This window comes from Passer montanus, unplaced genomic scaffold (assembly GCF_014805655.1).
Source record: "Passer montanus isolate IOZ18808 unplaced genomic scaffold, ASM1480565v1 scaffold49, whole genome shotgun sequence".
NCBI classification, from domain to species: domain Eukaryota; kingdom Metazoa; phylum Chordata; class Aves; order Passeriformes; family Passeridae; genus Passer; species Passer montanus.
The window spans coordinates 4,834,430-4,861,750 of record NW_024369818.1 but is presented as its reverse complement, the minus strand read 5'-3'; the positions used below and the strand labels follow the sequence as shown (position 1 = coordinate 4,861,750).

At 44.0% G+C, this 27,321-nt stretch overlaps 1 protein-coding gene across 2 annotated transcripts in view; it reads right to left on the bottom strand.

The window, feature by feature from the left end:
• The window catches only part of BRWD3 (bromodomain and WD repeat domain containing 3), a 51,036-nt gene that overhangs the window by 23,709 nt on the left and 6 nt on the right, over window positions 1–27,321 (bottom strand). The window contains exons 1-17 of one of the 2 annotated variants that reach the window (XM_039722482.1): window positions 27,119–27,321; window positions 26,975–27,033; window positions 26,804–26,833; window positions 26,490–26,549; window positions 18,722–18,872; window positions 16,577–16,675; window positions 10,415–10,575; window positions 9,199–9,420; window positions 7,724–7,824; window positions 7,019–7,089; window positions 6,079–6,179; window positions 4,860–4,900; window positions 3,309–3,413; window positions 2,164–2,317; window positions 1,619–1,753; window positions 1,104–1,232; window positions 479–704 (exon numbers count right to left, since the gene is read on the bottom strand). The exon at window positions 27,119–27,321 is cut by the window's right edge and continues 6 nt beyond it. In XM_039722482.1, the coding sequence (XP_039578416.1) occupies window positions 479–704; window positions 1,104–1,232; window positions 1,619–1,753; window positions 2,164–2,317; window positions 3,309–3,413; window positions 4,860–4,900; window positions 6,079–6,179; window positions 7,019–7,089; window positions 7,724–7,824; window positions 9,199–9,420; window positions 10,415–10,575; window positions 16,577–16,675; window positions 18,722–18,872; window positions 26,490–26,549; window positions 26,804–26,833; window positions 26,975–27,033; window positions 27,119–27,155 (1,882 nt within the window). In that variant the 5' untranslated portion in view covers window positions 27,156–27,321. Of the gene's footprint in view, window positions 1–478; window positions 705–1,103; window positions 1,233–1,618; window positions 1,754–2,163; window positions 2,318–3,308; window positions 3,414–4,859; window positions 4,901–6,078; window positions 6,180–7,018; window positions 7,090–7,723; window positions 7,825–9,198; window positions 9,421–10,414; window positions 10,576–16,576; window positions 16,676–18,721; window positions 18,873–26,489; window positions 26,550–26,803; window positions 27,034–27,118 lie in introns of both variants that reach the window. The other variant, XM_039722481.1, reaches the window with a different exon arrangement.

Sequence of the window (27,321 nt, the reverse complement as noted above, 5' to 3'; positions counted from 1 at the left end):
AAGTTTAGAAGAGAAGTTACAATAAAATCCTAAAACTCCAGACCACATGTAGAACATAAACACAAACCATGAGAAACGGCAGAAAGAAATAATGCTGCAGTAGGTAAGAATGGAAGCTCTTTTTTGGGGATCAGCATTTTGCTGAAGTTAGTGTCTACAAGAAAAAAGAACTCTTTTAAAAAACAAAAGCTGGCTTTCCATGTCTTCCTCACCTTCCTGCCTGCTTTCTGACATCCACTGTTACAGAGGTTAATAGACAATGCTTTAAACATCTGCATATACGTGGGAAAAATCTACAGATTTTGGAATACTCTTGCCTCTAGTCAATTTGATTCCACACATAACCCCACCCCATCCCCTCTTCTACCTGTATATTGAATTTAAACCATTAATTTAAACACCCTCACAGCACCAGCCTAGGAGCTGGTGCTCAATACTGTGCCACACTTGTATTATTGATGAGCTTCAGACAGAGTACCATTAGCCACATATCCCAGCTGAGGAATAAGTTGTTCATCCTTGCAATTCTCCCTCCCTGGCACCAGCCGCTGGAATCTCGTGGGATGAGGATTTCCATCAACATCCACCAGGAATGGAGGAGGCATAAGGTGTGGAGCCTGTTGAGTCTGCTCATCCAGCACATAATTATTGGCATCCCGGATCAGGGGCCGGTAATCCGTGTGGAAGAACATCTGATCAGGAATCTGAGGGAAAAGCAATTTAGGAAATAAATCAATGGCCATTTGCAGCTGTCTTGCTGCTCTGGAATGGCTCCCATAAACCACAACTCCTACACTTGGGATCAGCACAAGGAATGTTATGACAGAGAACAGATTCCTACCACAAGTGTGGTTTATTACCAAGGCCTGATGCAGAAATTCAACAGTAAAATAGGCCAAGCGAGGTGGACAGAGAGTTAATGCTTTTCTCCTCTGTCTATAGAGTCTCTTGTCTAAATCTTTTTGATTTAGATAAACAGCAACTGCTCCATGACCTAATTATTATTTTGTCTAGGGCAGGTTGAGGGAATAAATTGTAACACAAATACTTCTAAGACAAAATCAGGTCAAGACAGGGAAGAGTTTAAAATTCATTCAACCCACCTTTTCATAATATTTATTGCATCCAAAACCAAATAGTAGCAGATGTCCATGAGAGTCTGTGCAGGCAAAATGCTGCCCATCTGGTGAGAACTTGCAATCAAAAACAGCTCCATGGCCTTGGCCCTCAATCTGTACCAAGCACAGAGAATTCCTTTCACAACCAGACATTCTCTATAAGAGCATTTTCACAAACATTTCCCTGTGCCCCAACACGTACTGAATCCTCATTCTGTGACATCTCATCTTGCTCAAGACTGATTTACACTTTTATTTATTAAACTGAATAACAAGTAAAACTTCCCATTTTCTCTCTGTCCTGAAATTTCAGCCCAACTTCTAATGAATGTTCTGGAATAACCACCTGGAAGTCTACATTTTATGTTAATGGCAGACATAGAGCAAGATCACCAAAGATCTCAGAGCTGTACTGGCTCTGGAGGTATTTAATGAACTCTGCTTTTGTCTCAAGACCAGTTTTGTGAAAAAATAAAAACCAAACCTTCTGTGATCCTTACCATGTTAAAGTAATTGCGAATTTTTGTTCCTTTGTCTATATCCCAAACAAAAATATTCCCATCGTGTCCCGCCGAAAGCACAATCCTTTGGTCAAAGGGATGAGCCTCCAGAACAAAAACTTCATCATCATGACCCTGTAATGACAGCAGGGGGAAAAAAAGAAGTTTTATTTCTCCATGTGGTATCTCCTGATGTGCTGGGGGTCACCGAGAGGACATCCCAGATCAGGGAGTCACCCAGGACACCTCAGTTTACTGCAACTGTGCTCGGTCACCATTCCTGCCACAGGCCTGGCAGTGTCACTGCTCAGCACCACTGAGATGGGGAGGAAGGAGACATCAGGGCACAAATGGAGCCTCCAAAGGGTTCCCAGCAATCACCAGGATTCTCCTGTCCCCGTGGTGCACCCTCTTCCCAGCAGGCAGGGGACAGCTGGGTACTTCAACACCAAACCCTTGTCATGGGAATGGTGATGAGCTCAGCCTCAAATCAATCTCAGAGTGAACTTCATCCACTTGGGACTCCCCCCTGGAATTGTACTCACAGATAAGCTATGGAGAAGCTGCCCTGTGGACGAGTTCCACACTTTGAGGAGGAAGTTGTTGACTGCAGTGATGACAGTGGCATCGTATCGATCCCAAGCCACCATGGTAACCTTCAGCTTGGTGACCTTGTCCTCTCCAGATGCCACATTGTTTCTAAGGAAATCAGCAATTTAAAAAGGAATAAATCAGTAACTACATATGGAAACACTTAGGAGTGCTAATTCAGTATGAAATTTGGGGGAGGATGGATCACAGGCACCTCTGTGACTCTGGCTAAGGCAGGAGAATGAAGGATGGTTCTGCAGTGGTAAAACCAAATGCAGGAAAATTCAATGCCACTGAGATTTATGGAACTCTATTTCCTTAAAAAGGACATTTTCTCCTCCATTCCTAAGCCATCATCCTTCCCTACCCCAATTTTTCCTTTCAGCTCTATTAGGCTTTTTCCTACAAGACATTTTTCTTATCAGTCATCAATACCAGTAAACTCCACAATGAGCAGGAACCTGCTAAATAAATCCAACTCACACTTCCGACTGCAAACACTGCAAATGCAACCACTGAAATATGGAGAATTCTGCAAAGCAAATGCCTAATGGATTTCTCCATTCCTGCTCTTTGTTGTTGTGAATATTCAATTACAATTCAATTACAGGGCACTTAAAGAAGTCACTTGAGGATCTCAAAAAGAAAAACTCAAGACCCTAATTGAACCTGAGAACCAAACACTAATTTCACCTCTTATTTGGAAACCTAAGGTAGAAATACAATGTTAAGAACCATGTTGGGTATACATATATCTATCTATCTATCTGTCTATATATATCTATATATATATATGTATATTAGCAAATGATCACTGGGGCTCTAGCAGTGAGATTTATCTGTGAGATAAATCATTTGACATTCTTATTTCACATGTAAAATACTAAATATTCCTAAACCATTATGATAGGGAAGTACCAACAGATTATTATTTATTTGGGGGTGAATTAACTGTGCAAGTTGATAAAGCCACAACATTTCAAATTAAAGCATGGAAATCAATTCAAAATGGAGGCAAATAGCCAGTTTTCACTATAATGGAGGATTTAGCTTGCAGGTAAATGTGCCCATCAGGTGTGTCCTGCTTGCTCTGCTTTACCCTGTCATTTTTGTAGCCATATCCAGGACCAGACTCTTCCAGTCATGCTGATGGTAGTGCCAGATTCTTGCTGTTCCATCCCTGCTTCCACTGACAAACCTTAAGCTGTGGGGCAAAGGGAAAAAAAAAGCCATGAAATTCTGAATAAAGATGGATTCAGCCCCACATGGACACCAATAATTTATATATATACACTTGGAAGTGTGTACTTGTGCACCTCTACTTCTCTCACTCATGAGGTTACAATTTTCCTATCAGATACTGGAGGGTACAAGAGAGTTTCTAGCCCACAACATTAATTACATTTGGCTCCAGCAGCAGATGGCCTTGGAATGACTTCAATGTCGTAATTCATACGAGCTGCACATTCCCTTTTTAATGACATCAGCAAATCCCTGGAGCAGCTCAGAGTGGCAGCAAAGAAAGGGAAACTGAGTGCCAGGAGTCTGGCATAAATTAGAATGCATTAACTTAGGGACAGGGTGAAGACAGGCCAGGGAGAGAGCCAAATGGAGCACAAGGAGGTTGTCCTGCCTGTGGAGCTGAACAGGAATATTTTAATTTTTAAACCCCTCCTTATTTAAAAATTTCAAGCATGCAGCAAATATATTTACCCACATCATAATGCTTTGGCCATCCATGTCACAGAAATATTTTTTGTTGAGAAACTGGGAAAAAAGCTTCTCAAGTAGTACATTTTCACAGGATAGCCAAGAGCTTTGGAAGTTATTCCATTTATACACAAAACTACAAGGCAAATCTATTGAATCTTAAAAGGCAAATCTACTGAATTTTATGAAGTAATTGTTTAACCTTTTCAGTTTCCCTGGTCTGATTTTTTTCACTGTGATGAAAAAGAGTTTGAAAATGCTTGTGACAAATTAATTTTCTTCTTAATTTGACTTCTTTCTATTAAAATAAAAAAGAAGGTACCCCATTTCCATTCCAAGCATTGCTACAGAATTTAATTTTCAGTGAGTACGTGACCTCCTTCCCTCTCACATGGCTTGGAAGGAACTGGTGGTACAATTATCCCAGCACATTCCCATAATTCCACATGACAAAGCTCTCCAAGTACAGGTGCACAGCTACAGTTGGGCTTGGAAGGCTCATCCCTTAAAGGCACATCCCTTAAACCTCCTTTATTATTCCAAAATAAGGAACAGGAGCAAAAGCTGAGATAAAAACATCCACATTTACTAACTTTTGCTTCAGACCACATTGATAACAATGCTCTTCCTCTACAGGCAACCCCTCTGGGGGCTACCTGGGAAGGTTCTTATACAAAAAGGTTCTAAAATTTGGGTTCCAATTTGCTGTTTGAAATAAAAAACAAATTAAAAGCACAGTTACAGAACATTTTTGTTGTTACAGCAGAGGACAACGAGCTCAAGCTTGTGGACATGACACACATCTTGCAACACACTGCAATAATTTGTCCAAAATTAAGCCAAGCCCACGGGCAAATCTTCCTACTGTGCCAAATTTTCCACTAAATGTTGTTTGGAAAATTAAATATCATCATTGTCAGGTCCAAAACCCAGCACTCACCTGTCACCGTTGTTACAGAACTGCACTGCAACCACTTTGTCCTAAACAGGAGGGAGGAGAACAACACCAGTGAAAAACTCAGCCTAAAAGATCTCCTAAAATCAGATCAGCCTAAAATCTCGATGAGATTTTTACTTAGCAAACAAACAAACAAAAAAAAAAGTCAAAAAATTCAAGTACAGAAAAGTTGTATTTGAAGTTAAAATTCACCAGACAAATTCTGTTAAATACTGAAATAGGAAACTTCAGAGAGGTGATGATTTCCTGCAATTTTTACACCTAACATGAAAGTGTACCAAAACATTTAAACCAGAAGAATGCACACCTTGGCTTTATTAACACTGACAAATCATTGAGTAACAAATGTTATGTTTTAGACATAGTTTTGCTCTTTTTTTCATTTGCCCAGTACTTGTGCTGGCTCCGTGATTTGCTCTCCTTACTGCCCCTGATGTCTCCATCTCCTGCTAACTGGGATTTGTTTTAGTGGGGGCTGACAGCTGTCTGCAGGATTAGGAGTGGATTTAAAGAAATTAAAGGAATTACATCTTCTTCCAAACCTGTTCAATACAGAAAACATCCTTTTGTTTTGTGAGCAAAATACTTGTTAGATGAGTTGGCTTGGAGACTGCAGTGAGAGCCACAACTCCCACTGAAGTTCAGGGAATCAATTTAGACCTTGGGCTTTATCCATAAAATGTTCCTGAGGTGGTAAATTTGTAGTTTGAATTTTTATGGGAACCTTTTTGTATTATCTGAAAAAAATATGTTTTTAAGCTTTATTTTCTAAATGAAGTTACCATTGTGACCCAAATTTTGACAGCACAGTCCAAAATCTGAATTACTTTGTCTTATTTAACTGTGGATTTAACTAAACACTCAACAGCAAGTTTAATAGGAAAAAACGACATTGTGCATTAAAACTGTTTTAATTCCTCATTCCAATTTTTTCAGGAATAAGAGAAAATCACCTCGTCCCTCAGTTTTCTGGGGAATGAAACACGTAAAGCCAACTTTACACAAACCTCTTGCTTCAGAGGGATTTAAAAATAAACATCCCACAAATTTCCAAGCATTTAAATACCACAAGGTTGAAAGCCAAACAAATTCTAGACAGTAAATTAAAAAAAAAAAAAAGTAGGATGTACAGAAATCAAGTTCCTGAAATGAGGAAAAGGGAGGAGGGAAAAAGAGATTTTCTTTTGGATTTGCCTCTTACCGTGTGAGATTCCAGCTCAGCCATTTTCTCTGGAGATTCTGAGCCCAAATAATAAATTCTTATCACATGATCAGTACTCCCTGTTGCAATGAACATGCCACCTAAAACAGAGAATTCTCTGTGAGAAGAGGAGTCATCCAAGGAACAATTTATTTTAACTTCATTTATTTTAATTTGCTGCTTCCTTGTCAAAGCAGCAAACTAGTTTTAAACAGAAAATTTCTATGTAAAACGTAAATGTCAAATAAAATATTTAAATGCAGTTTCAGTATCTGCTTGACACAAGTCAGAGAAATTATTACTGAGTTGGGATGCAGTGATTAAGGTATTTTATTGTCATTTCTTTACAATATTGCTCAAAAAGGGCACTATTGTGTAGTTTACTGCATTGGAATGGATTTAGTTAATTCAGGATTTCTGGCTTTAAAAATAAGGAACCTGGCTTTACAAAGTTCTCACTTTCAAAAAGCAAATTTAATGAGTAATTACATAATTTTTTTTGTCAAAATCAGTATTTTTGCTCATTCAAAGCTGCATTGTTAAGCTGAGATTTTCCAATACATCGAATTGATCCTCTTAGAATTCAGCTAAATTTGGAAGACTAGCAAAAAGGTTATCTTTGACAGAGGATTTCCACAACTTTTCACTCAAAAACTTTACAAGGTAAAGTCTTAAAAGGATGTTACAGAGAAATATCTCTGATGTGCAAAACAAGAGACTGAAAGCCTTGGAAGTGGTCAAGATATTTTAGCTTAAATTATAGGAAAAAAGAGAAAGAGCAGCTTGAGGCAGCCACTTTGCAGGGAAAATTGCCAATAATCACAATTTGACAGGAATAAAATTAACTGGAAAAGGGTTTAACACTATTTGTATTTAAAGAGAAGGAACAGAACTGTCACCAAAGCCCCAGATTCATGAGCAGCTGATGCTGGACACGTACCAGAACTGAAAGATGAACAGGAGATCTGAACACCAGGCCTGGACCTCTCTGCAAACTTCACAGGACGATCCCTACATGCAAAACACAATATTTTCATTTTTCCTTCTTTATTCAACACAAACAGCTCCCTGCAGCTCAGCAGGTGGAGCTCATCTTAAATCTCTTAATTTTATAATTCTCACCTAAATTTGCTGGAATTTATTTTTAATTTTAGTAATTTCCTTCCTTAGTTTAACAAGAAAACAGTAATTCTCAAAACTGAGAAAATTATTGAACTGATTTATCATTATCCTCACCAATTCAAATCTATTTAAAAGAGACCCTGCCAAACCATTATTCCAATAGCATTTCCTCCTGATTAAATATGGGTTTGATGACGTGTACATATGTACATTCTTCTGATTAAAAGCAAATTAATTCTTCTGCCTGCACATTTTGGACAGGGATTTAATCCTGAATGCAAAAGCTGGAGTTTCTTCCACAACTTTGGCTTGCAAAGCACAAACCTCAGAAATAACAACCCCAATCTCTGCCTCCCCTTTGTGTTCCAACACCACAGAATCCCAAAGTGCTCCTGCCCCACACACCAGCTTATTGAGCAAGAAAACACCCTTATTTCATTATCTCAGCATTCTTCTCTGTGCCAAAATGAAAAATAAATTCCTCCTTGAGTTAAAATAATTGTAATTATCTCAAGAGTCTCACTTGAATTTCATGGTGTTTGCATGCCACTGCCAGAAACAGATTGTTCCGTCGGCACCAGTGGAAGTGAGGTATCGAGTTGTTCCTTTCCTTGCTGGAGAGAACTAAAAATAAAAGTTGTAACAATTAAACCAGCTCCTATTTTCTCTTCTTTCATGCTGGAAAATTGTTGACAAGAATGTTTTTCACTAACACATTAGTTTCTCCCCAGGAGTATAGAGAGCAGGGGTAAGCACAGAACCTGAACTTCCATAAAAACAAAGCTGAGGAAATGGAAAACACCTACATTTTGGTTAGGAATTCTTTGTTTTTACCACACAAAGGAAACTGGAGAAATAAAACAAGCCCAGACTCTGTAAATGGGACAAAACCAGTTCTTCCTAGGACAGAACCGGATCAAACATGGCACATACAAGTATTCCTGCATCCAAGTCCAACGAAGAACAGCTGCACAGCAGGATCCCTTCTCCTCTAACTTCCTAAATCTCTCTAAAGTGGGAAAGCTTTTTATTCTTTATTTCGTAACTGCAGCAATACCTTTAATCCTTAGGCTACTTGGTAATTTGATAAATAAATCCAGCACTGCTTCCTCAAAAGCAGTGACTGATTATATTTTGAATTAATCATAAAACTCCGTTTTACAAAGAGTTTGAGACACACACACAAGCACACATGTGTGTGTATATATACATATACATAAACATGTAAACAAGTAATACACCAGTTATAAAGCCATTTCTAACACAATCACCTTCACATGGTTGAAATCAGACAAAACTGGAAGTGTAAGGAAGATGGGGAGAAATGAGACTCCTGGGGAATACTGGCACAATGGAGAAGCCTGTGCTGAATCCAAGGCAGCCCCACTCCAGGAGAGAGGGATTCTGAGCCAAACAGCCCCACTCACTCTCCCCTCTATGTGCATCACCTGCCAAATTGCAGGGATTGTCTTTTTTATTCTGGGATTTTGTTTTCTGAAGGCTTCTGCCTGGCAGTTGCTAAGTTGTTTTTGATGAAATCTGAATTTGCTACAACATCCAGAGCAGCTCTTTAAGCTACAAGCTAACATAACAAGAAAACAAGAAATAGGGAGTAAGGAATTTTAACTGATCCTTCTGAAAAACAAACATTCTCAGTGAACACAAGAGTGTTGGGTCAGGTGCTGTGCCAGGAGCACCACCAAAGATGCCAAACACAAGATGAGCCAAGGAGATGCTGCTGCTCTCTGAATTGCTCTAAAAGAGCATCAGATCTCCCATTTTCTAGACCTAAGGAAGCAGCAGTGAGATCACACAGCTAAAAGCACATGGAAGCAGGAGGTAATGATCCCCTGGGCACCACAGGATTGAGTTAACCAGGAAAAACACCCTTGAGCTGGGACAAATCACAGCCAAAAAGATCGATTTCACCCTTGACCACCACAGCTCTTACTACCACTCTAATTCAAGAATTTAGGGGAAAACCCCACCAGTCCTTACCTGTATGGAAGTGATGGAAGCTGAGTGGCCCTGCAGGACTGCCAGGGGGGCACAGGTCCTGAGGCACCACACCCTGACCACCTTGTCACAGCTGCCCGCGGCCAGCAGCGTGTTCTCGTAGTTGACGGCCATGTCCGAGATCTCGGCCGAGTGGCCCCGCAGGGTGGACAGCAGGCGCCCGTCATCCGTGGCCCAGATCTTCACCAAACAGTCATCTGACCCCTGAAATGCCACAGCAGTTCCCAAAGGTTACAGAAAAGATGGGATTTGTGCCATGCATGGCACACACAGATCACCGCGGATGGACAGGGATCACAACCCCGTGAACTGACAGGACAGCTCTGTGGGATTCCACTGAGGCCAATTTTAGGAAGAAATTCTTCCCTGTGAGGGTGGGCAGGCCCTGGCACAGCTTGTTCAAAGAAGTTGTGGCTGCCCCTGGATCACTGGAAGTGTCCAAGGCCAGGGTGGATGGGGCTTGGAGCACTTTGGGCTAGTGGAAGCTGTCCCTGCCCACGGCAGGGGGTGGCACTGGATGACTTTGAAAATTCCATCCCATCCAAACCACTCTGGGATTTTATGATTCTATGAACTGTGGAGCCTGGGGATAATCTTAGGGAGTCAAGAATTTCAATTTGATAAAAGAGAATCATGGAATCAGAGGATGGTTTATGCTGGAATGGGATCTATTTGGAAGGCAGGGATGCCTTCCACTGACCCAGGTTGCTCCAAGCCCCATCCAACCTGGCTCCAGGGATGGGGCAGCCACAGCTCTTTGGGCACCTTGTGCCAGGTTCTCAACACCCTCATAGAGAAGGATTTCTTCCCAATATCCCACCTAACCCTCTCCTCTGGCAGTGGGAATTCCTCCTTGTCCTGTCATTCCATGCACAGGGATTAACATTAACAGCTAAAAATGCAACATTCATTTGAAAAATCTGTTGATTTTTAAATATACCCAACAAAAAGCAAGGGCATCACCACAGAAATGGATGTCAATGCATTCTGAAGAAAAACTTAAAATAATTGTCAGGTATTCACTGACACACTACAAATCCAGGAAGGTAAATTTAGCAGAAAAGCAACTTGCAGCTGAACAAAGTCACATCTCCATCTCAATCAGTGACTAAGAGGCTGTTGAGGAACTCAAGAAAGAAAGAAACCAAACCAAACAAAGCAATCTTTGAAAAGAAAAAGGTCCAGATTTTAAACTTACTGTAAAAATTCTCCTCCCACTGCGATCAAAGGCTATGCAATAAACAGAGGAGAGGTGCCCCAAAATCCTCTTGTGCATCTTCATGTGCTGGTAGGTGGATGTTGGGAACAAGTGGCTGAAACGGCCACATCCAGTTAATTGCCTGGCAGAAAGGATATGAACTGGGAGAGAAAACAGAAGCAAAAAGAAGAGTGAGACATCAATTTTGTCCAGAACTCAGAGTAAATATTAAATCAAATATAGTATTGATTAATGACTTTATTATTAGAATCAGCAATGAATCTGAACCTCTTCCACCTTACCAGAACATTCTGTCCAGTGTTATAAAAAGAAATCCCAATCCTGATGGAGCCTTTCAGTACCCACCACAGGCTGCACCTGCTTCCTCACCAAAAATATAAGCAGAATGAGAAGTTCCCACCACAACTGGGAGTTATTCCAATGTTCAATTCATGAACAGGTAACAGATACATTTGTCCTACATGGACATGGAAAATCTTTAAGGAAAATCTTTGAAGGAAGAAAGGAAATTTTGGAAATTTAGGAAATTACACGTTACTAATATCAATTAGAAGAAGAGTATAATAATAGATTATTTTAAGTGGGGGTTTCTTTGTGGTAGAAGAAGTGATGAAAAGTGATAAAAATCTTTCCCTGGAATGGCTTCCAGATCACATGTGAGGGCCAAAGGACTTCCACATCCACATCCTTGCACTCCCATGGCAATGGAATTGAAGAAAAGAAACAGGTGGCACTGATGGGAAACTCCCAGTGGAGGAATGGCAGGCAGAAAGAACTGCAACCACAACAAACTCCTTCCTGCTTCCACAGCCAGCAGCCCTTCCAAGAACAGCCTAAAACCTGAACGCACCAACCCACCCTGTAAAAAAGCCTTTGACTGGATGCACAAATTGAGACAATTTTGGGGAATTTAATTCCACCAATTCTCTCCTATTTCTGTTTCCCTGACTTATCCTCACTCACAGCACTTGAACTTTGGATTTGAAAGTTTTGAGAGGGTTTTTCAGAGGCACTTGAGGATCTAACAGAGCTGTGCTGGTGGGTTTGTGGAGTCCCTGTGATAGCAGATCCCCTGCAGCAATTCCTTATCTTCCCCTGCACCTTGATGTGGGCTGGGCTTCACAGGAGCCCCACAAAGCTCTTTAGTGCCTTTCACTCCTTCAGCTTAAGAGTCTAGTGAAAAACTCGAGCCACTTCTTAATTGTCTCATGATATCACTGCCAATCTACCCAAAAAAAGATCATGGAATACGTTAAAAAATTAATCTACAAAGCCAAGAAATGCCATTTCAAAGAGCTCCTAACCCATAATTCCTTGTGTAAATTGATACCATTGAAGTATTTACACACAAGCAAGGAAAAGAAATTGTTTCCAGCTTTAAAGAAAGCATTTTTGTGTCTCAGTTTTAGGCTCTGAAATGTGGATTATTTTTAATCATTCAATGCAATTGAAACATGACACAAGGGGAAAAAAGCTGCATAAAAGATGCTTGCAAAAGCCATCAGGCTCCAGCACAACCTCACCTTCAGTCAATATTTGCTTTGCATGTAAAAACACACATTCAGCAATACTAAAAAGCAAAACACACTAAAGCAAATTAATTTACTACCTACCTACTGTTCAATTGATACCTAATATTATACAGGGCTGTTAAATCAAACTGTCTCCCTGAGCAAAGTAAACCTGAAATTTTGCACTGTTTTTTCCTACCTCTAACACAGAGATCATGCAGTGATAAATGCTCAAGGTACCTCAGGTTTGCCTACACATTATTTTATTTACTCTTCGAGTATGACAGCTTAAAAGCTGAATTCTTAAAAAGATTACACCTCCCTTTCCCCCACCACATGTGCCAACGGAGGCATGGAGTCATTCAGCAACACGGTGATTCTGCTGTGCCTTTCAAGGTTTCAACCATTTCAATACATATATATTTATATATTTAAATACATAATAACAGTGTATCTGCCTGTAACCAATTTCAAATGGCTTTGAATATTTTTTTAACCACACAAAGAACTGTGTGAATCAAAAAGATACACTCTCATGTCAAAATATTCCTAATAATCACAATATTTTCTGTGTCCCCCTGCAATCCTTCTGAACATTTGCCACTGCTGTTTGCTGTAAATCCCATGAAGGAAGCACCAAAAGGCACCAAAATCCCACAGTTTTGGCCCCTCACTTTTCCGGTCGATTCCCAGCCTTGCAATCAGTTCAGCTTCAGCGGATATGAAAGTAATTTCTTTTTTTTTTTTTTTCTGTGTTTATTTCCCTGTTTGCACAATGGGAATAAAACTTCTCCATCTCCCATGGATAATTACCAAATAAAAAGCTCTGTTTATGAAATGCTTCAATCAGAGACATCCAGAACTATTGTTGAGCCATGAGGAGCAACAACTTTATCAAGGCAACAGCATCTTTGGACAAAAAAAACCTATCACTGCTTCAAAGGAACAAAGCAAACATTCTCCATTCCTGTATTTTTAGGAAGATTAATACACAGTATCTAAATAGGGAATTACCCCCACATGACAAAAATCCCTGTCAAGTTTCCTTTCTACAGCACAATGAAGTTATTGTCCTCCTAAGGCCCCAAAGCACTAAACCCAACAATTCCCACATGGAGAAATAGCAACTTAGTAACCCTAAAAAATTTTACTAACCTATCTCATTAACTGATGTATTTCATGCCACACTGGATGTAAGAGCTGCCAAGTCCACCCCCTCACTATTCCCTGCCAGGAAAAACTTTCAAGACAGTTATTTCCCATAAAAAGGGAGGAGATCCAGCCTTCTTGATAAGAAAAGTTAATTTTGTCCCAACACTGAAGGGCCATCTCAGCTCCTCCAACTACCAACTTGTAAAACACAGGCATTTTTCTCTTTTTTTTTCCCCACAGTCCTTGGTCCTGGAAGGCCACACCTCGAGGAAAATTGCAGTGTTTAATGCAAGTCACATAAGCTGACAACAGCAATTCCTAAATCACAATTTACTGCACATTTTACCATAGGTAACAGCACAATGTAAGAACCCCTGCAAGAAAGCTCACCTAGGAAGGATAAACCCCAAACCCAGCAACAACAACCCACCAGTAAAAGCTGGATTTAAAAAACAATCATCAGACAAAGCCCCGGCTTCAAAGTTAAATCACAACCTCAGAAGGAATTCAAGCATTTCAGTGAGGCAAAGTCACTGAGCAGCACCAGCTGGAATTCCTGCTCTCCCTAAAAACCCTTGTCTGGATCCACTTTTTGCAAGGAAAATTAGAAAATGGGAAAGCTGGTGCAAATATTTGTTTGAAAATCAGTTTCTCAGGGGTGATGAGCTCCTGTCAGACTGTTTCACCTTTGCAAGAAGCAGTGTGACTTTGTAATGAGGACCTGGATTTTGTCCTGATCACAAATCCGAGCAGGGATCGGGTACCACTCCCAGGAGAGACAGAAACCAGGGTTTCATAGGAATGCCAGGAAACAATCACAGTTGGCTCCCACGTGGAAAACACCTTCTCAGAGAGTGGCTGTGTGGCCACAAAGAGCCTGGACCCAGGAAAAGCAGCGAAAGCACAGCATGTTCCAGCTCTGGGAGCTGCTGACCTCATGGAACTCATTTCCAGCACAAGCATCATCGATTCCTGACCTCATCCCAGCGCTGCTCCTTGGCAGGCCCAAGGTGGCTGCATCACCTTGGCTGTGAATTTCCACCCAGCTGAAATGCTTATTCACTGAGACTGTGCTGAAAAAACCTTCTGCTTCCAAATTTTGTGGTTTTTTCACTAACAATAGCTGCCCACAGAAAGATTTCCATCCTCAGGTTAGAGCAGCTCTTAAAGAGTGAAAGCAACCTTCTTTCTAATCTGCTCTGAGCTGCCTGCAAAAAAAAAAAAACAAAACCAAAAAACAAAACAACCCAGACAAAATCGAAGTAGCATCAAAAGCAGGTTTGTCAAAGGGGAATCACTCCCAGTCCTGAGGTACTGCATGACCAGTCTTTCCACTTTCTGTCTGGAAGAGCACAAAGGGAGCACTGAAAGTTCCACTACAGCAAAAGCTGCCCAGAAAGGCTGGAGCAGACTCTCCTCCTCCTCCATGCCATCCTGGTGGCAGCAGGAAGCTCTGTGCCAGTGTTCTCCCTTCCCTGTCCCCCTCCAGCAGATCACCACAGCCCCAACACACAGGCACCACATCCCTGGGAATGACTTCCACAGCTCAGCACTTTCCCAGAGACTCCCCCAGCCACAAGATGCCCAGCTCTGCACATGGGAAAAAGCAACAGGGATTTCCTGCTCCAGTTCCAGTGTGCAGGACTTTTTATTTTGGATTATGGACCACAAGGTCCCATGCCAACCACATGGAAAGGAAACCACTGCAACTCCCAACTCCTGCAGCTGGGCCCTCCCAGTTGATCCCATCAGCGACCCCATTCTCTCAGCATTTATGGTGGAAAGCTTAAACCCTTATCACTGGAAGGGAAACGATGTGAGAATACTCCTGGCTGCTCATTTATACCTTATTTACCACTTTGCACAGGTACTTAAACAATCACCCCACTCCTGAACACACACTAATGGGTGTCTTTTACTTCAGCCCAACTCCTTCAGCAAGTAATTCCAGAAAAATCCATCTGCCTGAGCCAGCACAGTGTGGGAATTCACACTTATGCCAAAATACCAAAGAGGTCGGGCACACTTCATCTTGTACTTAAGACACACAAACTGCAGCATCTCTGGCTAGCAACACTCACCAGGAAAAAAACACCCATTTTGCTCAAATAGACACAGAATTTTTTGACCTCCTCTTCAGGATGAATAAGGAATCCCAAAATCAAACTCCTGCCTGAAGTCAAATTCTTATTTTAATATTTATGCACATTTTCCTCTCTTAATAGTAGTTTATGTAGCCACACCAAGGACTGTTTTTTTCCAGGAATCAATACTTATATAAATTATTTCCTGGCTATGAAAGACCCTTTTCCATCTAATACCTTTGCATTTCTTAAAAAAAAAGCAATTAGAAAAACACCCAAACAAAAAAAAAATTCTCTTTTTAAATTCACTGAATAGTTACCAAGCAAGCAGCACAGTCCTTTGCCATGAAAGCATGACAAATGCTGAAGTCCAATCTGCCAGGATGCCTCATTAATAATACCACATAGTCCAAAAACACCCAGTCTGATGAAAGAATTGATCCAAGAATCCGTGCAGAAATACAACCAGAGGAGTTGTGTTCAATAAATCTACAATTCAGACTATTAGTAATCCATCAGCACAACTGCTCACAGTAAAGTAACTGCAGAACCAGCCTAAAATAATAAATACACAGATAGGGTAGAAACAGAAAACTGCCAGCACCATCCCTGTTTCTCCAAAGGGAGGGAGGATCTGCAGTGAAAGGACTCCCTGACACACCAGGAAAATGTATCCATTTGCACAGAGATAAAATACCCTAAAAAGAAACAAACCAGGATTTACTTTTATGCTGCAAGAATCAATTTTTTTTTTGCTATAAAAGCAGTTAATGAAAGTTCAAACCATACAAGGCAAACACTTGAGTTTATATAAAACAGAGCAGCTCTGTGATGAGATGTAAGCTGAGAGCCCACATATATCTGAGTTTTATACAAGTTCTTTATCTAATTGTGTGGACAACTGAGGCTGAAGGAACACAAATGTTGCTTTGGTGATTATTTCCTTTTTGGAGAGGGATGTTGCAAGCAGTCTGTTTTCTGTCATAATCCAACTGAAAGGAATTCTTGAGTCAAGAAAGTTCCCTGGGAGCCAGACGCTTTGTTCTGGCTAGGATTCCATGATGATTCCAGGATTCCATGCTCCTGTGACCATGCCCATCCTATCTTACAACCACATGTATGTATTGTGGAGGCATATGATAAAAAATACACATTGTCCTCCAAACAACCATGCAAAACATGGCTACACACACCGTGGAAAATCCAAGTCTGAATAACACAAAAATTATCCTATTGTCAGGGAGAGACCTATTTGAGATTAATTAATCATCAAATGTCCGAGAAAACATTAGTGAAAACCCAGAGTAGTGTTTTAGTCAGGGAGAGGAACTTTCTGTGGGACAGGAATAAGTACAGAGAGGAGAAAAGGAGCTTTCATGGACTTGCAGACTCACCCACGTTTGGTGGTTTCCCGTAGTTCACCGGGAGTTCGGGGGGTCGGCCCCTGTGCAGAGCTGCAAATGCAGATCCTTTCCATAGTGTGTGTCTGAAGTCTGCACCAGCAAGAGTGACAAGAAATAATCAATACATTAAATAACCAAGAGATCAAGCACCACTCCCACCAGCCCAGAATAAGATCTGTCTGATTGAACAGTTTGTCAGATTCCTCATTGAAAGACTGAGACTCTGATTTCCAGTTCCTCAGCAGTGTCACTGTAAATGGTTTCAACTTATATTTGCTTAATTTGGGTGATTATTGACTCTAAATCCATGGAGAGAAAAAGTGAATTCAAAAAGTGGGTGCACTTTATATTGAGGCCCAACTGAACTCTGCCATGTTTTCCTTCTGCAATGCCAACACCTAAAGCACCCCTGCTTAGGAACTGCACATTTGAGATTTCACATTTTGCTGCCTAAAAGCAAGAGAAGTGAGGGTTTTTTCAATAAATCTGTTTTCCTGCAATATGTGGCAATGTGCCCTCCTTTCAGATTGTCCTCTGCACCCCACCCCCCACCCCAAAAAAATCATTGTTTTAAAGTGAAGAGTGTTCTCTTTAAAGGCTCTCCAGCCTGCTGCTGCCAACTGGCCTCAGAGAGGCTCCTCTCTAGAACAATAGTGATTTTTCTGAGACTGTTCAAAGTGCCTCAGAAATTAGACCTGGATTTCTTCCATTTCTGGCCATCTGGAGGGAGAGAAATGAGCTTCCACGGTGAGTAAGTGCTGAAACAGAAGGACAGTGCCGCAGGTTGGTGGATCTGTGTAGCACCGTGTGGGTCTCTGAACATAAAGTGCACAAGCCGAGGTGACTCAGAGGCTCCTGAGAGCACCTTCTGATTAAACCCCAAACTGCTGCACAGAGTATTAAATGATACTCATTAAAAACAGCATTCAGACTTCCTAAAATAGATCCATCCACCTAAACCCTTCTGTTCCCCTGCAGAAAAATGTTTATTTTCTCTTTACATTTTGCTGCTGTTTGCTTCTAAGCTGCAAACTGAGTGTGAAAGGAAGGAATGTTCCTCTGCAAACCTGAATTTCTGCACCTAATTACAGCAAAGCATAGGCAAAACAAGACTCAGTCCCAAAACTCTGTAGGGCAACGTGTTTGGGAACAGCTCATCCCTCCAGGAGATAGCCAATGGATCAGCAGATGCTCGTCAGCATCACGGTGTGACTTCACAGGATGTGAAGGGAATTCACAGGGAATTAAGTGCTCAACTGCCACCAAAACAGGAAGGTCCTGCTCTGCCATCCCTCCTCCTCTCCCAGGATGATGCTCCTCCTCCTGTGTCACCTCCAGCCCTGTGATCCTTTTCCACCAGCTCATTTAATTCACTACAACAAATTTTGCAACATCTCAGCTCTCTGAATCAGCACATCACAGGATCAAGGAAGTTCTGGCTCCTGCAGGGAGGAAGTGGCAGGGGCATGGAGTGAGGAGGGAAAGAGGAATCACTTCAAGAGCAGATGGCTTTCAGATCTCTTTAGTTCTAACACAAAACTGCTCTCAGTATCATTCTCTCAAGCAGAGAGAGTTTTTCAAAGGGAAAAGGACTGGTGCTCTCTTCATGAAAGGAATGGGGGCTTTTAAATTAACTTGAAGCAAGGACAGGCAGGAATTGTCACTGAGGAATCTGCCTGGCCTTCTGCTACTCCCCAAATGCTGCCTCAGATGCCACCACCCTGTCCTGTGCCTGCACAGGCAGGGAGTCAAAGAATGGAAAAAGCCAGGCTGAAAAATAGCCCAGCTCAGTGATTTTAGACACAGATGTGTGTAAATGTATATGGAAAAAATGGCATTTTTCAGATGCATCAAACCCCTAATCCCATTCACATCATTTACACAAACACCAACACAGTGGGGAAGGAGGCAGAGGAAGTAATAAGATCAGGCAACTGTAGGCAAGAATTGCTTAAAATGGCATTTTCAACCCAAGAAAATATATCCAACAACTGCATTTTAGGAAGAAAAAAGCTGGTGAGCACAGGAGACAAAGCAGGGCAAATGCAAACACACAGAACATCCCAACAGGAATGGCAACAAAAGGGGGTTAATCGTTAAAACAGAATTCAGGCCCAGATGAATTGAGAACCTTACCTTTTGCTGCCCTCAGGAGAGACTGGCGCCCAACACCCAGCAAAGTCTGCACCCCCAGGACACTCTGGGGGATTTCCTTGTCCAAGAGGGGTCCAAGTCTCTCACAGATCCTAAGAAGATAATCCGGAGGGATGTGTGCATTGACAGCCACCTAAACACACAGGCAACACAGACATTTGAAAACTGCTTTATTTTGCCTTCTGCTGGTAGTACTTTGTTTCATATTTAAGTGTAAAGTTACTGAAACCAAGCCTAAACCCTGCGAAAATCCCCTCAACATTAATTACACTGCATTTTAAAGTGGAGTGCTGCAAAAGCCACACCAGAAATTTCAGGTTGTAACAGCTTAATTGTAAATTTAGGATATCCCTTAATAAGAAACAAAACCATCCAGTGTGGTGCCCTGCTCAAACAACTTTTTTTAAACCTTTTTTACCTTTGGTTCATTCTCTTCCCATTTTTTGCTGAACTTGCATTGACATCACTGTATGAAGCACATGTGCAAAAGAATAAAAACCTTAAAAATTACCTAAAATCCCTAAAATCAATATTCAGTCTTCACTTCCCAGATCCTGGGAGTAGATATCTTTAAGACCCACATGTGTAGCCTCCAATTTTGTCATGTTGGGAGAACATCCTTTATTTTCCCCTTTGGACAGAGACTGAGTGACAACAGTTTTTTCTGACAGTCTGTTCAAACAACAAATAAATTGTGCCTCATTATCCAGAATGTCCTGCACTGCCTGACTGCCATATTTACAAACTGGCAGGAAAAGCTGCTCATCAGAACTCCTGTGATACAGGACACACAGCTCCAGCCACCTCTTTCCATGGATCAGCTCCTGCCTACCCAGATCCCAGGGATGTGCTCCTGCCCCAGCACACCAGAGTGAGGGAGTGTCAGGCATCAGGAAGAAGGAGAAGGTCTGTAATTCCCTCAGCCCTGCTGCCAAAACATTGCTCACTCAACTGTGTCATCAAACAGATTATTAGCACACGTCGTTGGGAATTTTTTTATTCTAATTGGGCAACAGCAGTGGAGCTACAGGACCCAGCAGAGCCAGGCAGGGCTGGATAATGTCACCAACTGCACCATGAGATGGATCAAGACTGTCCCATAATTCAGATTTCAGCCAAAAAGAAAAGGGAAATATATTTAATTAAATATACAAATTACCAGTTAATTAAATATGACTAAAAACTCTTCCAATGTAAATGGAACTCTTAGAGAAGAGACAGGTTCCTCCCTCTACCCATCCCTCAGTCACTGCTGGTTAAAAAATCACCTCATCAGTCATGATGAATGTAAAGGTCCAAAATCATCATTTTTTCAGTGCAGGAATGAGAAACATGATGAGTGCATTACCATGTCCTAATTCCAAGACTTTCCATCCTGTGAGTGAGCATCAAGGAATGACCCTGTCAATGCTCTCCTGCACTGACAGGTTTCTCCAGTCATTTTAGCTTTTTTTCCCTAAATCAGAGCTCTGAAATTATATTGGTACCTTCCCAGTGGTACAACCAGTAAAGTTCAGTGTATGAGATGAATTGTCTCTCACTGAATTATGGGATATAAAAGAAGTTGAAATGAGAGGAAAGAATTATCCAAACTTTGGTATTTGCCTCTTTTTCTGACTCATTCCTGAAACACTGTAAATATGTTTATGCTACAAACTATTTTATGATGCTGCAGCAGCCTCCCTTCAGTGTGTAAGATTTCTGAAAGGGAAGTTCTAGACAGAGAATGTGCAGTTAAGTAAAATCTGAATATGAAATTCTTACTTCCATCTCTGAAAACCAGCAACAAACCCCTCAGTCACCAACTGTCAACACACAGTGATGTATCAACCTTTAGATTAAAAAATCAGAAAGACCAACCAAGAAGTTCTGATATTTTACTTCCAGAGCACCAAAAGAACCTAAACCATACCATTCTCACTGGAAACATAAAAAATCCAAACCATTTTCCCAGTGTAGCACAGCAAACACCCCCCTGTTCACCCTGGAGCTGCTTTGGGAATTTCACCATATTCTGTGCCTAGGAAGGTGAAGAATTAAACCTGGCAGCAAATATCCCACTGCAGAGACAGAGCCCAAGGTGTTCCACAAGCACTCCTGACTGCCTCCAGAATGGAAAAGGACTTGGTGGCTTAAAGATGAAAGCACAGTTTTAAAGAAAATAGCAAAGAGCAAACACTGACACACGTGGGACGCGACAGCATTCCCTGATCTCACTTCTTCCCCTGCACATTTCCTTGTTTCTACAACCCACAACAGCCCCAAATAAGCAGCCCTTAATCTGAATATTAGCACTGCTGTTACTAACAAACAGCTCCATAGCAGGCAGCAAGAACAGCAAATTCTCCTGGTGATTTTTTTCCATAATAACTTCCAGAAAAAAATGCTTAAATCACAGCCCAGAGCTAAACAAGCAATTCTATTTTCAGGTTCCCAGAAGAACTTGAATCAAAAATCCTTCTTTTCACCTCTGAGAGAGTTGTAAATGGATTTTAAGTATTTTTCTAGAACATGAAGCTGCAAACATCCAGCTGAAAAAAACAACGTTTCCCAGATCAGATTTTCCTTAAAAGAAGGATGGAAAAAGGCAAAGGTACAGCTACACCTCTTAGTGTGTGCTTGTCCAAATCCCACGTGGCAAAATGAAACAGCAGCAAGGATATTATTAGCTTCTTAATTATTTTAAAAAATATTTTGAAATATAATTAGAAAATATTTTAGAAAATAATCAGAAAACTGGAAAAAATCAGACATAAGTACTACAAGCCCAAACCATGCATGTTAAAATAATGCAGAGCTGAAAACCTGCTAAGTGAGAACAAATGCTGCATCTTGGGACAAATCATAAAGAAAATATGTTTTGTTGCCTTAGGAGGTGAAAAATCCTATAAAAGTTAAAATATGAGAGCACAAGAATGCAACAGAACCAGATGAGTTCTCTGACACAGTAACCACACAGGTACAACGGATCTAAAAGGTGAAAGATTAAGTGAAGCCAATCTATTCTTTTTAAAAAACTCTCTGAGTCCTGACTGCTTGAGCCAGGCTGAGATAAGCTCCTCCAGTGATAAGCACAAGGAAAGAACTATTAGTGAAGTCACGTCAGGGCTGGGAGAAATTCAACCCCTAAACCTGTTCCTGGTCCTGTGGTTGGAGCATCACCTCAGAGACCACGAGCACAGAGTCCTCCCTGGAGCTGGGACAAGCAGCAAAATCCCCTGGTGTGACTCTGATCCCTGCTTGGACAATGTCCTCAGGCACAGGGTGGGATTCCTGGGGTGTCTGAGCAGGGACAGGAGCTGGATTTGATGATCCTTGTGGGTCCCAAGTCAGGAATCTGTGATTCATTCTACAGCTGCTGACAACTCCTCCTCCAAGGAAGGTTTCAATACACAGGGAACAAACATCCCAAAAAAGACTCCTTGTGATTACTACTTAAAGTAAGACGTCTGTTTTGACAGAGATGGGAACCAGGGAGCTCTGGGAACCATTTCTTTTGGGAAGCCCAGTGGAACATCTCTTCAAAGCACAGACTGGAGGCAGGAGCTGCAGACTGGAACGAGGCCCTTCAGAGGCTGCTCTGTCCCCAGTCCTGCTGGGCAGGCCCAGCTGGGCCTCAGCACTGGATTTCTCTCCTCCAGGTAGTCATCCAAGACTTCCCTCATTTGCCAAAACAACCATCAATTAAGAATCAATTGACAACTGTATCAAAAAGCAGTGGAGGAGGCCAAGAGGCAGCTGAGCAAGCAGGAAATTACTGACCTCAAATAGGGAATCTCAGCAAAAGGAAGCTCAGACACTGGACCTGCACAAGACGCCAACAATATGCAAATAGACTGGAATTAAAACAGCCTTTACCCACTGGGGTCCCTGGAGAGAACAGGTTGGAACGACCATGGTACCAGATGACATTTTCCTGAGGCGACAAAACCGTAACATCTCTGCTCTGCTAATGCTGGGATTGGCAGGATCTATAAATACCAGCACCTCGGACTCAGGGCTAGTTTTAAATCAATGCAGATGGGCAAGGCAGGAACTTGGAGCCAAATCCCATAAGCTGTTCCATACCAGCACAGCCGCTCATGGATGCAAATTCCCCACTGTCCAACAACAGCTGATTTTCTGTTTTGCCTGGAATTACATGTTTTTCAGCACAAAGACCAAACCAGGCTGAGCCAGAAGACTCAGCCCATCAGAAAGTTCTTAAAACCAGAGCAGAGCCAGTCACCTTTATCAGGAATAAACACAGATAATGTGGAACAGCAGGTCACTGGAGACTGTGCTGATAATCAGAGTCGTTCAGCTCGACTCATCTGTACAGCAGCTGACTCCACACCAAGCTGCTGTGGCTCATTTAAAACCAGAGCACTAATTGCCTGCAAGTTGGACACACTTCAGACCTTCAAAAGGCCAGGCTGGACGGGGCTTGGAGCAACCTGGTCTAGTGGAAAGTGTCCCTGCCCATGGCAGAGGGTGGAATGGGATGGGCTTGAAGGTCCCTCCCAACCCAAACCAGTTTGGGATTCTGTGATTCAGGGACCATCCCCTTTACAAACACATCTCATGTCTCAGGACCACCAGCAGTCAGTGAGAAAGTAAAACCACTGTGGATTAACACCTGGAGAACTCAGCCTGGAGAAGAGGGAACTGAGGGGAGTCATCGGGGACTGCAGCTCCTCCTGAGGGGCAGCTCCAACCTCCCTCCCTGAGAGAGGGAACAGGATCCAAGGAATGGCTGGAAGCGTGTCAGGGAGATTTAGGTGGAGATCAGGGAAAGGTTCTTTCCCCAGAAGGTGCTGGCACTGCCCAGGCTGTCCAGGGAATGGACACAGCCTGAAGGCTGCCAGAGCTCCAGGAGGGTTTGGACAATGCTCCCAGGGATGAGAGGGTGGGAATGCTGGGGTGCCTGTGCAGGGCCAGGAGCTGGACTCATGGTCCTGTGTGTCCCTTCCAGCTCAGATACCCTGTGGCTCTGGTTATCTAAACACGCAGCCACATGCTGCAGGCAAAAAAGTGAAAATAAACAGGAAAAACAAAGGGAATACAAATGCACATAAACTTGCATTCTGTGTGGTTTTGCTCCATAGGTGCAGTTCTTATTAGCGTGTCTTAAATTACTCGTCTGCCCTGTGATACCCGATATTTAAAGTAAAAGATTATTTAAAAAAAAGAAAAAAAAGGAACACAGAAATCTCAGTGAGCTTTCAGATCTTGCCTAAAAACTTGAGTGAAGTGGGAGTAAACATTCCCTAGATAAAAACCATCCAGTGGCCATTGGGCTGCTCTCTTTATCACTCCCAAAAGCCCAGGAGCAGTAACAGTGTACTGAGTGGCCACAGTATTGGCATATTTTCTGAAAAACACCACTCGGAACCTGAACAGCCACACTGAGGATGGAAAACAAAGCTGAAACACCAGAACAAGAAACAGTCTGTCTGAATATTGGGCAAACAAACAAATCAGACTTCTCTGGGTTGTAAACTCTCACAAATTCAATTACCTGCCTGACCAGAGCAGCTAAACCACCCAGCTGAGATTGTAAACGATTCTGGGTTTCTGGCTGTAAAAAGCAGAAATGGGTTGAAAAAAGCCCCTTTACCTCCAACTGCTGGCATCTCCAATTTAATTTTGGTTCATTATGTGCCTGAGATAATTAAAATGAAGGTCGGAGTGCTTTGTGTCCTTCACAACCCTGGCTCTGTTCTGAACATGGCATTCAGACATCCAGCCAGCCCTGAAGTCGAGGAGCTCAGGTTAATAAACAATCATATACAGCCAAAAGTCCAAATTCCAAACACAGCAAACCCTAAGCAATGAGGGAGAAAAGGCCTTTCTTCAATATCCTCAACACTGTGAGGATTCACAGACAGAAACTCAGCTCATCCCACCTGGCATCAACCTGTCTCACTGTAATGATTCATTTATCATCTTGGTCCTTACTGTAAACCATGAGAAACAGTTGAATAATACTAGATACAAGGGCAAACTAAAAGTATTTAGTTTAAGACACAGGAAAAACAAAATCTTAAATTTAATTATGATATGAGTTTATACAGAAATAAGAAATTTCCCATTAACTCCAAAAGTCACTTCAAAATGGTTTTTCTCTCATTTCTGAAATGTTAAAGAAAAGTACATGTTCACACACACATTAAAAAAAAAAACTAAGGCTTTAAGGCTTTTATATCTGTGCCACAGAGAATGAAAGGAAAAAAATTATATGTTAATCAAAGTGATATGCAAAACCACTGTCTGACACCAGACTCCACAGTGGCACTGCTAATATTCCTCCTGGATACTGGGTGCAGTACCACGCTCAACCTGAGACAGCCCACAGTTAAATTTCAGATTCTCTAGGAAGACCATAGACACCAAAATCTACTGAGTGCAGAACTTACTCTATGTCTGTTCACTGCTAATATTCCTCCTGGATACTGGGTGCAGTACCATGCTCAACCTGAGACAGCCCACAGCTAGACTTCAGATTCTCTAGGAAGACCATAGAGCATCAAAATCTACTGAATGCAGAACTTACTCTATATCTGTTCGCTCAATTTGGAATTAAATTTCCCAGTCCCAGAATCACCCACAAGAGGCGTGAGGAAGCCCAGCTTCCACTTGAAATTCTGAATTGGCTTTAGAAGGGGAAAGGCAGCTGGTCCAAAGGTCTGCCCTGGGCACAAGCAGTTCTGTCCACAGCTGAGCTCCTACAATGTTGCTAAAGCGGGAAACAGCTCCTGAGCCAGATGCAGAGGAGTTTGAGCAAGAGTGATGGCAAAACCCCGCGTCAGGATTGCGGCACGGGGCCGGGAGAGGCCAGGACGTGCTTTCCATTCCTCCCAGGTGAGTGCCAGCGCTGGGCACAGGCACCCGTGCCACCGACGCTGTGGGGAAGTTTACAAAAGCCTTCCAGCTGCAAAGTGCTACATCAGCGCCACACGTCATCGCCCAGAGCTCCCAGAGATGAAACCAAGGCCGTCCGGACCCTTTGGAAAAGGACTGGAGCAGCTTCGTTTTTGTCACTGTCACACAGACACATCTCGGGGTGCGGGGCCAGGGGCCACCCCCAGCCCCGGCCTTGCGGCGGGACTGACCTTCCTCAATGACACACACCCAGAGGGTTCAGCACTCGGCAAAAGCAGCCACTCCGTGTATTTCACCGGCATTTAACAGCCACAACACCGCACTTCCTAACCCCTCCTCTCCTGCCTGACAGCAGGCCCAGACGCCGCGGAGAGGGGCGGGTTTCGCGCAGGCCGCCGCAGGCCGGGAATCCCTGACCCAGCCCGGCAGCAACGGGCCCGGCGGCACGTCCGGCACGTCCCCGCGGCCCCCCCCGCCCCGCCGGCTCCGCCGCGGCGCCGCCGCAGCCAATCAGCTGCCGCCTGACATCGCGGCGCGGCGCTCTGCGCGTTGTAAGGCGCAGCGCCATTGGCCGCGCCGGGCCCCGGTGCGTGCCCTCGGATAACCCCCGGCCCCACAATAGCGCGGCGCGGCCGCTCCGCCGGGGCCACCGGGCGGCCCGCGGGGGTCCCACCGGCAGCCCCCGGCCCCGCCGCGCCTCACCTCCCTGCCCGCCCCTCCGCTCCGCACCCCGCGGCCCGCCGCGGCCTCGGCGGGGCGCACCCCCGCAGCCCCGGTGGGGGGGAACGCACAAACGGGGCGAGTCGGGGGGGACGCGGCGCCCGGTGCGGCGGCGCGGGGGGCGGAGGGAAGTTGTCGGCAAAGTCAGGAGTGAAACTTGTCTCACCAGGTCCTCGAAGCTCCGGCGGTGCTCCTTGCCCTGCCAGTCCAGGCGCCGCGGAATGAGCTGCGGGAGGGACACGGGGCCGGGGGCGGCCGTCAGAGCCCGAGCGACCCCTCCCCGGGGAGCGCCCCCCGGTGCCCGCCCGCGCCCCCCTGGGATGGAACCCCCCCCGGGATGGAGCCCCCGGCCCCGCCGCGGGGCAGCCGCGCTCCCGCCGGGTGTCCCGGACGGAGATGGGCTGGGTTAGACGGGGCAGGGCAAGCGCCGACCCCGCCGTCCCGAGGGCTTCCCCCGTCCCGCCGGGGCAGCCGCCTCACCTGGTGCTCCTCCAGCTCCTCCACCAGGACCTGGGGACAGAGGGACACACAGAAACACACAAAGGACGTGAGTCCGGCGACCGCAGCGCAGCGGCTCCGCCGCCCCGTCCCGTCCGGTCCCGTCCCGTCGCCGCCCGCCCGGCCCGGCCGGAGCGCCGGCTCCGCGCTCACCTGGGCGGATTTCTTGCAGGGTCCGGACTGCAGGAACCGTGCGATCAGGTAGTAGAGCTCTGCGGAGGGGCGGGGGAGAGCGCGTTAGACACGGTTAGACCGGAGGGAGCGCGGAGCGCAGCCCCCGCCGCCAGCGATACCCACCGGCTTCCAGCTGGGTCGGGGCGGCCGCCGCCGCCATCCTCCTCGGGAGGGGGAGGGGAGGTGGCGGATGGCGCCCCGGGGGGACTGGGCTCCTAGTGCGGGCGCAGCCTCATGCCGGAGCGGCGGTGCGGGTGCGGGGCGCGGGTCCCGGTGCGGGTGCGGGCGCGGGTCCCGCCCGGGCTCATCGCGGCTCCGCGCACCGA